Raw genomic sequence first — 17,208 nt, forward strand, 5'->3', positions numbered from 1 at the left:
TCACCTTGAAGACCCTCGCCTGAATTCAGTACAACTGGCGCGCCACCTCAGCCCAGGGAGAGACTCAGTGCTGCTGGCCTCCTGCTGCCGGGGGAACTGGCGAAGCACCCCACCCCGGAGGGCGATGGAGTAGTCACCAAGCACACCCACCCCGTTCAGGCTGACCGTACCCGCGGGGTTTAAAAACACCAGGCGCGCGCAGACTCCGCAGCCTCTGTCCGAAAAGCCACGAGGTTCCCTGGGAACCACATCCGCACGGAACACGGGAATAACCTCGGGAGTTTGCTGTTCCTGCAGTATCAATGACCTGGCCACGGGGCACTGCCAAAGTCACTATCGAATGCAGGGTACCCGCCACGAGTACAAGGGTGATAGCCTCCACCCACTGTCTGGTCTCCTGTCCTCCACCCTCACATCACCAGCAGCTGTCTTGGTGACTTGCTTATTGTACTGTTCTACACTACGCTGGACCAAAGCTGCCTTGAAAGAGCAGCACCAGATTCTGCCTCAGATATCCCCCAAGCACAGGCAGCCAGACAGGGGCTCGGGTTGCCCACTTCCCTCGCATTCGTTGCCCGATGCTCACCACCTTCCATCCAAGAATACTGATAACTCCAGACTCCCAGAGGGTGCACAGCCCCAACTTGGTCGAGTTTTACAGATGGGGCTGGGGAAGGGGATGAACCTACCTGGGAGGACAGGTCCACCCACTCAGCCACACCCTGATCGTGGATGGTGACGGTCTTCACCCCGCCCAGGATGACGTTCTTAGCGATCTCCAAACCCAGGCCACGCATGCCGGAAATCAGGATGTTGGCGTTCTGCATGCATTTCATGGCCTCGTAGCCCAGGACGTACCTGCAAGGGCAAGGACAACCGTGAACGGCTTCCCAAAACACAGCCGAGCTCGAGGGGGGAAAGGACCTGGCAGGGATAGTGAGGTCTCGGTGAGGTTGGGTGGGCGAACTATCAGGACAGTTGCAGGGAGTGGAGGCCACAGTCCGAACGACGTGCAGGCCAGGGGCGTTGGCCCTCAGTGTCAGGGGATTGATGAGAATCGGGAAGTGGAGAGGGGGCATTTTATTGAGACGGTGAGTTGTTGTGATCTGGAAGGCGCTGTCTGAGGGGGAGCAGATTCACCCCCAGAGAGGGGGGAAATACTGAAAGGGGATAGGTCTGTCAAAGAATCAACACTGTCAGGGTGGGTAGAATGGCCTCCTCCTTTACTGCAACGAAGGGCAGGTGAAGAGGAAGAGGGTTACCCTGCAGCAGCAGTGTCACTTAAGTGACTGCAGATGTTTAAGGGGATCTGGTGGGGTACGGGATATACCCAGGGCATCCCTCACCAAGGAACAGGCGTTGTGGAAAAGCACAGCTCCCTGAACACTGCAGCTCCACACTCAGCCATCCAGGGTAAAGACCCAGTCACCAGCATCATCATCACCCGACTCCCATGGGCTACAGTCCAGCATATAAATCAGTAACCATTCAATGATAGCAGCGTCACTTACAGCTGTCTGGAGTACAGGCCCTCGTCAATCTCTGCATCATTTCCATTCTTGGCCATACCCTGAAATCAAACAGATACGTGGGTCAGTGCCAAAATATCCACCTACTAACACTCAGACATCCTACTTAATACAGTAAAGCTCCCTCCACACTGTCCCCCACCAAACACTCCCAGGACAGGTACAGCGCAGGGTTAGATACAGAGTAAAGCTCCCTCTACACTGTCCCCCATCAAACACTCCCAGGACAGGTACAGCGCAGGGTTAGATATAAAGTTCTGTCTTAACCGTTCCAAACACACCCAGCACTAACTCACCTTGCACCTTTACCCTCTGGGAAAGATTACTGGATGATTGCTGCTGTGGGGGAGTTAACTCCCCTGCCTAAACAGGAGTCTGAACTCCCCGTGTCCCTCCCCAAGGTCAAGTGGGCTTCTTCAGCTGAGGCTGTGGTTGAGGGCGGAGGCCAGGGAGGGATTTCGCAGCCAGGAATCTGGAGGGGGGGGGGCGGTCAGTGGCAGCACTGACGTGCGAGACCGAATTGTTAGTGCAAGTAATTGCTGATGACTCACCGTTTAATGTGAGGCAGTTAGTCCAACACGCCCACTCACTTCCCGAAAGTGAAACTTTGCTCCCTCTCAACTTTTTTTCTCAAAAGTCCTGACTCACTCTTTGGCTACAGGTGGTAGAGCCTAGCTGCGTGTGTGTGGGGTACAGGTTGCTCCATGAGGTACCCACGTGTGAATATTCTACAAGTTGGAACATGCAGCCCTGATATTATTGAAGGGAGCAGCAGCCCCTGCACCCTAGGGATACTCCCTCCCTCTGACAGCAATCACGGGCCTTGGGCTCAGCTCCTCCAGCCTGGCACTCCCGGTATCCCAGCAGCAACTTTCCCACAAACAGAAGGCGGTGTCTATCAAGTGCCCGCCCCACGTCCCTCCCTTCACCACCAGGCACTCACGTTAGCTGGCGTGGCGGGGGATTCGGTCCGCAGGGAGTTGACGGAGGAACAGTTGGAAGCAGTCTTGGGTTCTGCTGCAGAGACGGATACACGGCGCTTCTTGGAGAGCGGCGAGCTGGACATCTGCGGGAGGAACGAGAGCTGAGAGTGAACGACAAGGGCCGGCAAGGGAAAGACTCAACTCCGCCACAGATAAAACTTGTATCCATTGACAGCGAGCTTCGACTGATCGGGAGAAACCCACCAAGTGGATGTGAAAGAGCTTATCCCCAAAGGCAACGCAGTTTCAGACAGCCAAACCACCCTGGTTAGAATCAAATAGAATCACCGAGTCCCTAGGGTACAAAGGGAGGCCCTTCAGCCCATCAAATCTGCACCAACCACAACCCCATCCAGGCCCTATTCCCATAACTCCATTTACCCTGCTAATCCCCCTGACACCAGGGTCAATTTAGCCTGGCCAATCAACACAACCCGAACTCCACTGAACTGAAAGGGGAAACCAGGGCACTCAGAGGAAGCCCACACAGACACGGGAAGAATAGCAGCAAAAGTAACAGGGTAGTTATAGGTTACAAATATTGACTGGAAAAGCTATAGCTCGAGTACTTTAGGTGAATCAGTTTTTATCCAATGTGTGCAGGAAGGTTTCCTACATATCTATATGTAGATAGGCCAAAAAGAGGCAAGGCCACGTTGGATCTGGTTCTGGGTAATGAACCAGGACAGGTGTTAGATTTGGAGGTAGGTGAACACTTCGGTGATAGTGACCACAATTCGGTTACGTTTAGTGATGGAAAGGGACAGGTATATACCACAGGGCAAGTGTTATAGCCGGGGGAAAGGAAATTATGATGCGATTAGGTGAGATTTAGGATGCACAGGATGGGGAAGGAAACTGCAGGAGATGGGCACAATTGAAATGTGGAGCTTGTTGAAGGGACAGCTACTGCGAGTCCTTGATAAGTATGTACCTGTCAGGCAGGGAGGGAGTGGTCAAGCGAGGGAACCGTGGTGTACTAAAGAAGTTGAATCTCTGGTGAAGAGGGAGAAGGAGACTTATGTAAAGATGAGACGTGAAGGTTCAGTTAGGGCACTGGAGAGTTATAAGTTAGTAAAAAGTCTGACAACACCAGGTTTAAGTCCAACCAATTTATTTGACAGTAAACTCACTAGCTTTCGAGGTTACCCCCTTCGTCAGGTGCAGGGGGTAACCTCGCATTAGACTAGACAAGATTGAGGTTCATAAGGAGCTATTCTGGAAAGTCTGAAAATAGATAAGTCCCCTGGGCCAGATGGGATTTACCCTAGGATTCTCTGGGAGACTAGGGAGGAGATTGCAGAGCCTTTGGCTTTGATCTTTAGGTTGTCACTGTCTACAGGAATAGTGCCAGAAGATTGGAGGATAGCAAATGTTGTCCCCTTGTTCAAGAAGGGGAGTAGAGACAACCCTGGGAATTATAGACCAGTGAGCCTTATTTCTGTGGTGGGCAAAGTTTTGGAAAGGATTATAAGAGATAGGATTTATAATCATCTAGAAAGGAGTAATTTGAGTACAGATAGTCAACACGGTTTTGTGAAGGGTAGGTCATGCCTCACAAACCTAATTGAGTTCTTTGAGGTGACCAAAGAGGTGGATGAGGGTAAAGCAGTTGATGTGGTGTATATGGATTTCAGCAAAGTGTTTGATAAGGTTCCCCACAGTAAGCTATTGCAGAAGATATGGAGGCAAGGGATTGAGGGTGATTTAGCAGTTTGGATCAGGAATTGGCTAGCTGTAAGAAGACAGAGGGTGGTGATTGATGGGAAATGTTCATCCTGGAGTTCAGTTACTAGTGGTGTACCGCAGGGATCTGTTTTGGGGCTACTGCTATTTGTCATTTTTATAAATGATCTGGATGAGGGTGTAGAAGGATAGGTTAGTAAATTTGCGGATGACACTAAAGTCGGTGGAGTTGTGGACAGTGTGGAAGGATGTTGCAGGTTACAGAGGGACATAGATATGCTGCAGAGCTGGGCCGAGAGGTGACAAATGGAGTTCAATGCGGAAAAATGTGAAGTGATTCACTTTGGAAGGAGTAACAGGAATACAGAGTCCTGGGCTAACGGTAAGTTACTTCGTAGTGTGGATGAGCAGAGAGATCTCAGTGTCCATGTACATAGATCCTTGAAAGTTGGTACCCAGGTTGAGAGGGTTGTTAACAAGGCGTATGGTGTGTTAGCTTTTATTGGTAGATGGATTGAGTTTTGGAGCCATGAGGTCATGTTGTAGCTGTACAAACTCTGGTGCGGTCCCACTTGGAGTATTGAGTACAGTTCTGGTTGCCGCATTATAGGAAGAATGTGGAAGCATTGGAAAGGTGCAGAGAAGATTTCCAGGATGCTGTCTGGTATGGTGGGAAGGTCTTATGAAGAAAGGCTGAGGGACTTGAGGTTGTTTTCGTTAGGGAGAAGGTGGTTAAGAAGTGACTTAATAGAGGCATACAGGATGATCAGAGGATTAGATAGGGTGGACAGTGAGAGCCTTTTCCCTCGGATGGTGATGGCTAACACAAGGAGATATAGCTTTAAATTGAGGAGATATAGGACAGATGTCAGAGGTAGGTTCTTTACTCAGAGGGTAGTAAGGGTGTGGAATGCCCTGCCTGCAGCAGTAGTGGACTTGCCAACATTAAGGGCATTTAAATGGTCATTGGATAAACATATGGATAACATTGGAATAGTGTAGGTTAGATGGGTTTTAGATTGGTTTCACAGGTTGGCGCAACATCGAGGGCTGAAGGGCCTGTACTGCACTGTAATGTTCTATGATCTAAGCCAGAAATTGAAACTGGGCCCTCGGCACTGTGAGGTAGCAGTGCTGACCACTGTGCGATTGGTTCACAGCACTCCATAGTCCACAGACCCAACTGGACTGCACAGAATTACCCATTGAGAATGTGGCAGATTAGCAAAGCATTTAAAAAGGTACGTACGATCCAGGGTTTTATAAACACAGAATACAGTATTAAACAATGAGGTTAATACAGGCCACTGCTCCACTCCCACTGGGAATGTGTGTCCAGCACTGGCCCTCCCCCGGCACCGACCCTCCCACAGTGCGGTGCTTCCCCAGCACCGACCCTCCCACGGCGCGGCACTCCCCCAGCACCGACCCTCCCACAGTGCAGCACTCCCTTGGCACTGGGGCAGAGAGTGAGGCAGAGACAGAGACAAATTAAGACAAAAAGCAGCTTAAGAACAACAGCGTGGATTACTAATAGTGCGCAGGCCGCTGACTGGAGTAACCGTTTTAAAATGCACTCACATTGGAGCAGAAAATTCAGCCGAAAGGAAATGGCAGCAATTGACACTCCTAAATAATTAACGCGAGACACGATTGGGAGTAAACAGCCCTGAACAAGGACGAGATGAGTGTTATAAAGCCTCCAGCTTCAGTGCAATGTTACCATTTCACTAACACGGTTTTCACCAGAGGCCGTGTAACACCCAACAGCAGCAACAGGGAGAGAATCGTCACCTCCCTGTTGCTCTGTCGCTCAGAATGGGCCTAGCACAAAGGCTGCATTGTAAACGCCAGGCTGTCACACTGCACATCAGCAACACAAATATAAAATCCTCCTCTTCTAATCAGCCACGCTGATCTTTAAAATACTGAAATATCAAAAAAATGGACTGAACAGGCTGGGGCACGGGAACCTTTCCTCTGGAGAACAGGCTAAGGGGATGAGCTGACCGAGGTCCTTAAAATGATGCAGGAGGTTTTAATAGGGTCGACATCGAGATAACGGTTCCACTTTGTGAGAGAGTGAGAATCGGGGAGGGAGAGTTCAGGAGAAGCGTCTTTACTGAGGCAGAAGTGGGACACACTCCCATAGGGAATGGTCAAGGAAAATTCTGGATTCCTCCCACAATTTGAAAGACGTGCTGGTTAGGATGCATTGGCTGTGCTAAATTCTCCCTCAGTGTACCTGAATAGGTGCCAGAGTGTGGCGACTAGGGGATTTTTGCAGTAACTTCATCGCAGTGTTAATGTAAGCCTACTTGTGACACTAATAAACAAGCTTTAAACACAACCAGTTTGGGAACTTCCAATGGGATCAAATAATGAAATCTAACAGGCAGGTCAAGCTGGGAGGGGGGATACTGCGAATGACTATTGGCTGATGATAACATAGTAAGCACTCACACCAATCTCAGTTTCTCTATGACCAGGCGAGTGAAAAACTGCAAAGGGATCAATCTGCCTCAGCAGCTCAGTAATGTGATAGCCAGCCCAGGCAGCACTGCAGCACACTACTGACTCAGCTGTCAGGAGGGAGTGGGCACCAGAGGGCAGTGGGGGAAGAGGGAGCAGGCGCCAGAGTCCAGCAGGGGGAAGAAGAAGCGGGCACCAGAGGCTGATTGGGGTGGGGTGGGGGGAGCAGGTGCCGGGGGCGGGGGGAGGGAGCGGGCGCCAGAGGGTGGTGGGGGGGAAGAGGGAGCAGGCGTCAGAGGGTGGTGGGGGGAAGAGGGAGGAGGCGCCAGAAGGAGCTGCAGTTTGCTGATCTATCCCCAGGTCTATCTAGACGTAAACCAAGGCAGAAGCAGATGGAACCATTTTAAAACGGAGTGTCCTGTTGGAGTCGCAGACTGTTGAGAGAAGGCCTTGATCACAGCGCCTGGAAGGAATCCCCCCACCCACACCCAAAACACACGAGGAAATGAAACAGAAAATAAAAACACCTTCCAAATGTATCACTCACTACAGCTAAATCGCAGTGCTGGTGACCGACTCCCTGAATATTGGGTTGTGAGCAATCCTTTTCAAGTCTCAAAATGGTGAATGATGGTTATCAATATTTGAAAACTAGTTAACTGCGTGCTAATCAGCAGGAGATGGCTGTAATGAATGCTGAGAAATAAATAATTTGCAGGGGGAATTCCCCCAGGGTTAACATGCAGTTCTGAATGCTGCTGCTAACAGTCCCAATCCTGTCACTGCCAAATGGGCCCACTAATATTGAATTTAAACCTTATTCCCCACGGTAACATCGACTGACCATGAAGAGGTTTTATTAAACATTGCGATTCATATTTCAGAAATATTTAAATGTTTTTAAACCGGCAGATGGTATTCCAAGTAAATAAGAATTCTGTGTATTAGATTTATAAATATTATCATCGGTATTATTGAAAATACAAATCTGGGATATTTAAGATACTTTACCGACATTCGTGAGCTGTCTACGGGATGGTGGGCAACATATCTGATTGAATTACTCTGAACATTTGTCACTGTTTCCCAGTTCTTATCCTGGATAACCTAGTACGTTATGCCAGCACTAGCCCAAAAGGCGATCCAACACATTCCTACCTTATCCTGGTTCCAGGATCCATGTTCCCCCTCCCACATCATCACTCTGGATACCAGCCCCAACCTTGTTAACCCCCAAATCTTATCCTGGAGAGTAATATGCCCCCCAAGCATCATCAAAACATTAATCTAGCTAATGTTATTAATATCCTCTCAATATAATTCTGGGTATCAATGGATATTATCTCCAAGCTATCGTTATTCTTGGCGTTAGAATATTAATATTCCTTCATTATTTGCGATATTAACATTTCCCTCATGATTGCACACATTGATATTTCCAACATCATTCTGGCTATTCATGAATGTTCACCCCCCCCCCCCCACTTCCAAATATCCCTCAGAACGTTACCCCCCCCCTTTTCCCGACATCCCTCGGGACGTTAACCCCCCTCTTCCCGACATCCCTCGGGACGTTAACCCCCCTCTTCCCGACATCCCTCGGGACGTTAACCCCCCCTCTTCCCGACATCCCTCGGGACGTTAACCCCCCCTCTTCCCGACATCCCTCGGGACGTTAACCCCCCCTCTTCCCGACATCCCTCGGGACGTTAACCCCCCCTCTTCCCGACATCCCTCGGGACGTTAACCCCCCCTCTTCCCGACATCCCTCGGGACGTTAACCCCCCTCTTCCCGACATCCTTCGGGACGTTAACCCCCCCCCACCCCGCTTTTCGATATCCCTCAGAATGTAAACACCCCCTCCACCTCTCAATGTTCACCCCCCCCAATATCTCTCATTGTTAACCCCCTCTTCCCAATATCCCTCAGAATGTTAACCCCCTCTTCCTGTTATCCCTCAGAATGGTCACCCCCCTTCCCAATATCTCTCACATTGTTAACCCCCCTTCCCAATATCCCTCAGAATGTTAACCCCGCCCCTTTTCGATATCCCTCAGAATGTTAACACCCCCTTCCCGATATCCCTCAGAATACTACCCCCCAGTATTCCTCAGGCTCCTCTTAAAACCCTGATGGACATCAAAGAGTTTGGATCGACTAAACTATATTTAATCAGGATTTTAGTTGAAGGACATGATTGAGGATGTTGTAGATATTATTGAGGGTATTAGAAGGTTAACAACTAAGGTATTATTTGAAAATTATTGAGGCTTTATGGCATTACTATAGATGTTAAGGATAGGGAACCTTATCTAAGGAAAGATACACTGACATTAGAGGCAATCCAGAGAAGGTTCACTCGATCAATCCCAGGTAGGGAGGGATTTTCTCATGAGAGGTTGAGTAGGTTGGGCCTGTACTTAGAGTTTAGAAGAATGAGAGGTGACCTTATTGAGACACGTCATACTTGGAGGAGGGTGTGTGTGTGTGTGTGTGTGTGTGTGTGTGTGTGTGTGTGAGAGAGAGAGAGAGAGAGAGAGAGAGACACACACAGGGTGGGTACAGAGAGGCTTTTCTCCTTGTGGGAGAGTCTGGGACCAGAGGGAATAATCTCAGAGTAAGGGGGTCGCCCAATGGAGACAGATGGGAAGGAATTTCTTCTCTCGGAGGGGAGCGAGTGTACGGAATTCTTCACTGCAGAGACCTGTAGAGGCTGGGTTGTTCAGTACGTTTAAGGCTGAGAGATTTTTCATCAGTGAGGGAATCGAGGCGTTATGGAATAAGGTGGGAAAGTGGGGTTGAGGATTATCACATCAGATTAGTCATGAATGGCACAGCAGATTTGATGGGCCAAGTGGCCTACTTCTGCTCCTATGTCTTATGGGATCTGATGGATGACTAAAGATGTTATTAAGGGTACTAAGAATATCTGAATATTATTTATGAGGGCTTCCCATATCAATGAGAACACCACTGAAAACAGTTTATTGAGAACAGTAACGATATTGAGGGTTTGTTGGGAGATCGGGGAGTCGGAAGGTTTCTTGGGAGATTATCGAGAATATAAAGAACATTAAGGTTTCATTTAAAGATTATTTGGCAAGTTTGAAGATTTGAGAAAGATTATGGGGGACGTTAGAGGGATTTTATTTCTCAGTTGAGCATCAATGGAGATTTTTTAAAGATTATCGACCATGTTTTTATGCGTAACATTAAGGATATTATTTGAAGACTACTGACGATGTTAAGGATATAGAGGTTTCATTTGAAGATTACTATTCAGTATGTTATTACGTGTATTTGAAGATTGCTCAGATTATCACTGGCATCATCAGGGGTTGTGAGAAGATTATTCACTATATGATCCAAGATCTTACGGTTTTATTTGAGTATTAATGATGGGGGTGGCACGGTAGCACAGTGGTTAGCACTGCTGCTTCACAGCTCCAGGGTCCCAGGTTCGATTCCTGGCTCGGGTCACTGTCCGTGTGGAGTTTTCACATTCTCCCCGTGTCTGTGTGGGTTTCCTCCGTGTACTCCGGTTTCCCCCCACAGTCCAAAGACGTGCGAGTTAGGTTGATTGGCTATGCTAAGAGATTGTCCCTTAGTGTCTAGGGATGTGCAGGTTAGAGGGATTAGTGGGTATAATATGTAGGGATATGGGGGTAGGGCCTGGGTGGAATTGTGTTCGGTGCAGACTCAATGGGCCAAAGGGCCTCTTTCTGCACTGTAGATTTCTATGATTCTATAGATATTGAGGATTGTGTGTAGAAATAAATAAGAATTTTATTAAAGGTATTATTGGGGTTTTTGAAGCCTGAGGATATTATAGGTGTCAAGGTTTTTAAAGATTGAGGACATTAAGAATATTGAGGATTTTACGCAAAGATTATTGTGAATGTTAAAGGTATTATCGGGTGTTTTTGAAGATTGTTAAGGCTATCACTGGGGGTTTTAGTTAAAGATTATAGAGGATGTTAAGAATATGAGGGTTTTGGGTAAAATTGAGGATGTTAAGGCTTTACATAGGAATTAGGAGCAGAAGTAGGCAAATTCAGCCCTTGCAGCCTAACTAATCATTCAATCAGATCATGGCTATCAGTTTTATTATTGAGGATGTCACTGTACTGAAGATTATTGAGGGTTTATTTGAAGATCCTTGAAGATGCTACTGAGGGCTAATTTAAAGATTGGTGTTTTGCTTAAGGATTATTTAGAATTTTACACATTACTTAAGGATGTACAAGAGTTGACAGATTAAGGTTTCATTTAAGGATTAAGGGTTTTAAAGATTATCAAAGGTTTTAATTCAGGATTAAAGATTTATTTAAAGATGAATTTATTTAGAATATTATAGATTTATTTAAAGATTAAGATTCTAGTCAAGGATTACATAGAATGTTATGAGCTTGATTTAGGATTAAGATTACATTTAAGGATTATATAGAATTTTATGGGTTTTAAAATTGAAAGATTAAGGATTTTATTTAAGGATTACATAGAATACAATGGTTTTCTTTAAAATTGGAGTGTTTTAAGGATTATTTAGGATGTTAAGATTTTATTTAATTATCGAGCATGTTATTGGAAGTTCATAGATTAATGTTTCATTTAAAATTGTTTTATTTAAACATTAAGATTAAGGATGTTAAGGGTTTTACTTCAAAGTTAAGACTTTATTTGAGGATTATTAAGATTTTATTTAAGGATTTATGGATTTTTCAGGGTGTTATTGGGATTTATTTACATGGTAATATTTTATTTAGGACGTTTTTAAAGGATGATTGTGCATGTTATTGGGTGGAACCATTTATTGATTAAGGTTTTCCTTAAGAATTTGAAATGTTAATGGAAAAAAAGCAAATTACTCCAGTTGCTGGAATCTGAAATCAAAAGGGAAAATGCTGGAAAGTCTCATGAGGTCTGGCAGCTTCTGTAAAAGAGAGAAAAGAGCTGAGGTTTCGAGTAAATTTCAAAAATATTAATGGGATTTATTTACAGATTAATGGTTTACTTCAGGATTATTTGGTGATTAAGGTTTAAGGATATTATGGTTTGACTTAAGGATTGTTTGATTTAAGGGTATGTTTTATTTAGATATTTATGGTTTGTTTTCAGGATTATTTGATGATTAAGGTTCGGTTTAGAAATATTGAGTTTTATTTAGAGATTGGTGGTTTTATTTAAGAAAAAAGGTGTTTAAGGTTTAGTTAGGGGTCTGACCCTCTGCAGACTGAATGCGGCCTAGTAGCCGGCTGAAGCCTGAGGCTGGAGTTATTGAATGGGGGAAGATTTTAAAGGTTGGGGGGTTTAATTTTCCAGTGAGTTGGGTTATCCGTTGCCCCCTCTCCCTAGCCCCCTGTCCCCGCACTCACTCGGCAGCTGGTCCGGTTCCGGCTCCGAGCCCCGGGGCCTCTCTCGCCGCTTCCGAGTCTGAGGCAGGAAGGAACCAAAATGGCGGCGGGGAGGGACCGGAACGGGAAATAGAGGGAGGGAGGGCGACCTTTCAACCCCAACATCCGCTCGCCCTGACCGGAAGCCGGCCAAAAGAAACACCTTTCTCGGGGCTGATCAGTGCGGCGGGGCGCGGGGAAAGATGTGGGGTGACTACTTCGTCCTCATCCCCCTCACACCGCCCAAATTCAACCTTTTATTTCCAATGTAAAGGTTAAAAATCAAATCCCCTCCCCCCACATCCAAGATGGCGGCCGCCATCCGGGCGTCCACAATGCAGGAAAGTTAACCTCTCATCTTCCCTCACGTCCCCGCCCATTTCACCTGACCACCCGCTCATTTTTTTACCTTAGGTTCTAGTCTCCCAAATCCTCCTTTCGATCCCCCCCTCAGAGATAAGGATTTTTATAAAAATGCCAATCTTTCCGGCCGCCCGGAGAGGCCGCGGCGGCTCAAGATGGCGGACCGGAAGTGGACCTTCCCGACGCTTCCGGTCGGTCCCAGACCATTATTTCTTTTACTAAACTGTTTCTTTTTCACCTCTTCCTCCTGAAAAGTTTCATTTTATTCATTTATCGTTTTTTTCCCCGAGCTTGCCGCGTCGATACCTCCCCTCTTTTTTAAAAAAAATTACATAGGGACATGAGGAGAAACAAAATGGCGGCGGCACGAGTACATAACCGTCAAATCTCCAAACGGATTTTATTTTTTAAGAAGGCGAGGGAAATTGAAGATAGGGCGGCGCGAGGGTATGAAAGTGTGATTTGTTTCGAAAAATAAATGAAATGAAGAATTTTAGATGTGGGTGCTGGGGGACGGGAAGGGAGCATTCCACAAGATGGCGGATAGAGAAAGAGGCGGGCGGGCGCAACCGCCGCCCAACCCAAGAAATGTGAGATTGTATTTGAGGGACGTGTGGAGCGGGCGGGCGGGGTTTTGATTTTCTCCTATTTCGCCCCACCCGGAAATATCCAGACAGAGAAGCCACCGCCCCGCCCTTTAAACTTTTAAAGGCAACGGCGCCGGGTGGGAATAAAAGCTCGGCCGAATTATATTGGGAGGCTAAAATCCAACCTGACCCAGCTCACAAAGTGGGTTCGAATCCGGATTAATATTTAATATTATTTATAATCTTATTAGAATTATAACGTATTTATAATTTTTAAAATATTCATTATCATATCTATTTTAATGTTTAATTTTTAAAATTTATGATAGAAATATTTAATCCTTTTTAATGTTTAATTAGAATTATGCATTTATAACTTAAAATATTTATATAATAATTTTAGCATTATTCATTATTATCATTTTTAATTAGAATTATTCATAATTACTTAAAACCTTTAATGAAAATTATTTTGTTATGATTTAGATTTTTTAAAATTATTTATAATGTTTAACTAGAATCATTCATATCACTGTGGTGACACAGCGGGTTAGCACCGCTGTCTTACAGCGCCAGAGACCTGGGTTGATTCCCGGATTGGGTCACTGTCTGTGTGGAGTCTGCACATTCTCCCTGTGTCTGTGTGGGTTTCCTCTGGGTGCTCCAGTTTCCTCCCACAGTCTGAGAGACGTGTTGGTTAGGGTGCATTGGCCGTGCTAAATTCTCCCTCAGTTTAACCCGAACAGGCACCGGAGTGTGGCGCTTTTCACAGTAACTTCATTGCAGTGTTTGTGAGACTAATAAATAAACTTTAAAACTAACCATGGTGTGGAGTTGCCAGTGTTGGACTGGGGCAAACACAGTAAGAAGTCTCACAACACCAGGTTAAAGTCCAACAGGTTTATTTGGTAGCAAAAGCCACTAGCTTTCGGAGCGCTGCTCCTTTGTCGGGCAAGTGGAAGGTCTGTTCACAAACAGGGCATATAAAAACACAAACTCAATTTACAGAATAATGGTGGGAATGCGAGTCTTTACAGGTAATCAAATCTTAAAGGTACAGACAATGTGAGTGGAGAGAGGGTTAAGCACAGGTTAAAGAGATGTGTATTGTCTCCAGACAGGACAGTTAATGAGATTTTGCAAACCCAGGCAAGTCATGGGGGTTACAGATAGTGTGACATGAACCCAAGATCCAGTTGAGGCCGTCCTCGTGTGCGGAACTTGGCTATCAGTCTCTGCTCAGCGACTCTGCACTGTCGTGTGTCATGAAGGCTGCCTTGGAGAACGTTTACCCGAAGGTCAGAGGCCGAATGCCTGTGACCACTGAAGTGTTCGCCAGCAGGAAGAGAACACTCCTGCCTGGTGATTGCCAAGTGATGTTCGTTCATCCGTTGTCGTAGTGTCTGCATGGTCTCCCCAATGTACCATGCCTCGGACATCCTTTCCTGCAGCGTTGCAAGAGTATGTACCGTGTACCTGGTGGATGGTGTTCTCACGTGAGATGATGGTATCTGTGTCGATGATCCGGCATGTCTTGCAGAGGTTGCGGTAGCAGGGTTGTGTGGAGTCGTGGTCACTGTTCTCCTGAAGGCTGGGTAGTTTGCTGTGGACAATGATCTGTTTGAGGTTGTGCGGTTGTTTGAAGGCAAGAAGTGGGGGTGTGGGGATGGCCCTGGCGAGATGTTCATCTTCATCAATGACATGTTGAAGGCTCCAGAGAAGATGTCGTAGTTTCTCCACCCCGGGGAAGTTCTGGACGATGAAGGGTACTCTGTCCACCGTGTTTGTCTTCTGAGGAGGTCGGTGTGGTTTTTCGCTGTGGTGCGTCGGAACTGTCGATTGATGAGTCAAGCTCCATATGCTGTTCTTATGAGGGCATCTTTCAGTGTCTGGAGGTGTCTGTCACAATCCTCCTCATAACATAAATATAAGAACATAAGAAATAGGAGCAGGAGTAGGCCATCTAGCCCTTCGAGCCTGCCCCGCCATTCAATAAGATCATGGCTGATCTGTCGTGGCTCAGTTCCACATTCCCGCTTTCTCCCCATAACCCTTAATCCCCTCTCTTATCAAAAACCCATCAACCCGCATCTTAAAAATATTTAGCAAGGCAGCCTCCACCACTTCAACGGGCAGAGAATTCCAGAGATTCACCACCTTTGAGTGAAGAAGTTCCTCCTCAACTCCGTTCTAAACCGTCCCCCTTTATCTTGAGGCTGTGCCCCCTAGTCCTACTGTCTTTTTTGAGCGGGAAGAGTCTCTCCACCTCTATCCTATCCATCCCATTCATCATCTTATACGTCTCAATGAGATCTCCCCTCATTCTTCTAAACTCTAACGAGTACAAGCCCTAGTTTATTCAGCCTCTCCTCATAGCTCAACCCCCTCAACTCCGGTATCAGCCTAGTAAACCTCCTCTGCACTCCCTCCAAGGCCAAAATATCTTTGCGCAGGTGCGGCGCCCAAACTGCACACAGTACTCCAGCTGCGGCCTCACCAATGCCCTATACAGCCGCAGCAAGACCTCCCTACTTTTATATTCAATCCCCCTCGCTATGAAGGCCAGCATCCCATTCGCCTTCCTGACCACCTGCTGCACCTGCAAGCTGGGTTTTTGCGACTCATGCACTAGGACCCCGAGGTCCCTCTGCACCGTCGCCTGCTGCAGTTTTTCGCCACGTAAGTAATAGTCCTTCCTACCATTATTCCTACCAAAGTGGACCACCTCACACTTGCCAACATTAAATTCCATTTGCCATTTCCTGGCCCATTCGCCCAGCCTACCTAGATCCTTCTGCAGACTCTCCCCACCCTCCGCACAATTTGCCGTTCCCCCAATCTTGGTGTCATCAGCAAATTTCGACACCCTGCACTCGGTTCCCTCCTCCAGATCATCTATATAAATGGTAAAAAGCTGAGGCCCCAGCACCGACCCCTGGGGCACTCCACTAGTCACCATCCGCCAATCCGAATAGCACCTGTTGACCCCCACTCTCTGCCTCCTATTTGATAACCAATCCTCTATCCACGCTAACACCCTACCCCCAACTCCATGTCCCTGACCTTCTGCAATAACTCTTGTGAGGTACTTTGTCAAACGCCTTCTGAAAATCCAGAAAGACCACATCCACCGGCTCTCCTCTATCCACCACCCTAGACACATCTGAGCTGCTCCTGTGTATACGGAAGGCTTGTCCATAGGGGATGGCTTCTTTAACGTGTTTAGGGTGGAAGCTGGAGAAGTGGAGCATCGTGAGGTTATCTGTGGGCTTGCGGTACAGTGAGGTGCTGAGGTGACCGTCCTTAATGGAGATGCATGTGTCCAAGAATGCAACCGATTCTGGAGAGTAGTCCATGGTGAGTCTGATGGTGGGATGGAACTTGTTAATGTCATCATATAGTTGTTTCAGTGATTGTTCACCATGAGTCCAAAGGAAGAAAATGCCATCGATCTATCTAGTGTATAGCATCGGTTGAAGGTCCTGTGCGGTGGAGGTCTTGTTCGAACCTGTGCATGAAGATGTTGGCATATTGAGGTGTGAATTTGGTCCCCATGGCTGTTCCCGTGTGTCTGGATGAAGAACTGGTTGTTGAAGGTGAAGACATTGTGGTCCAGGATGAAGTGGATGAGTTGTAAAATTGCATCTGGAGATTGGCAGTTGCAGCAATGCCATCATCATGGGGGATGCTGGTGTAGAGCGCCGAGATATCCATTGTGACAAGGATTGCTCCTGGTCCAACTGCTCCACGTGTGCTGAGTTTCTGTAGGAAGTCCATACTGATGCAACAGAAACTGGGGGTTCTTTGTACGAAACTAACTTGCATATTTTGGCCACTAAGGGACAATTTAGTATAGGATCCAAAAGATGTGCAGGTTAGGTGGATTGGCCGTGCTAAATTGCCCCTTAGTCAATCCCCCTAACCTGCATAAGGGGCAATTTAGCATGGCCAATCCGCCTAACCTGCACATCTTTTGGACTGTGGGAGCACCTGGAGAAAACCCACACAGACACGGGGAGAATGCTCAGACTCCACATAGACAGTGACCCCAAGCCGGGAATCGAACCTGGGTCCCTGGCGCTGTGAGGCAGCAGTGCTAACCCACTGTGCCACCCCTATATTTATTATGGTAGATTTATTATAATTTTAAATAATTTTAATGTTATTTATGACAGCTATAAAAATGTATAAATA

General features: G+C 46.9%; 1 protein-coding gene and 1 non-coding gene across 3 annotated transcripts in view; both read right to left on the reverse strand.

The window, feature by feature from the left end:
- Positions 1-12,587, reverse strand: part of uba1 (ubiquitin-like modifier activating enzyme 1) — a 42,551-nt gene extending 29,964 nt beyond the window's left edge. The window contains exons 1-4 of one of the 2 annotated variants that reach the window (XM_080184710.1): positions 12,474-12,587; positions 2,473-2,595; positions 1,512-1,570; positions 690-858 (exon numbers count right to left, since the gene is read on the reverse strand). In XM_080184710.1, coding sequence (XP_080040836.1) covers positions 690-858; positions 1,512-1,570; positions 2,473-2,595 — 351 coding nt within the window. In that variant the 5' untranslated portion in view covers positions 12,474-12,587. Of the gene's footprint in view, positions 1-689; positions 859-1,511; positions 1,571-2,472; positions 2,596-12,046; positions 12,134-12,473 lie in introns of those variants that run through there. The other variant, XM_080184709.1, reaches the window with a different exon arrangement.
- On the reverse strand, positions 216-348 carry LOC145340263 (small nucleolar RNA SNORA71). The gene has a single exon (XR_013886224.1). It is a non-coding gene; the product is annotated as a small nucleolar RNA SNORA71 (small nucleolar RNA).
- Positions 12,588-17,208: the final 4,621 nt, after the last annotated feature.

Source organism: Carcharhinus amblyrhynchos, unplaced genomic scaffold (assembly GCF_965287045.1).
Source record: "Carcharhinus amblyrhynchos unplaced genomic scaffold, sCarAmb.v2.hapA scaffold_884, whole genome shotgun sequence".
NCBI lineage: Eukaryota > Metazoa > Chordata > Chondrichthyes > Carcharhiniformes > Carcharhinidae > Carcharhinus > Carcharhinus amblyrhynchos.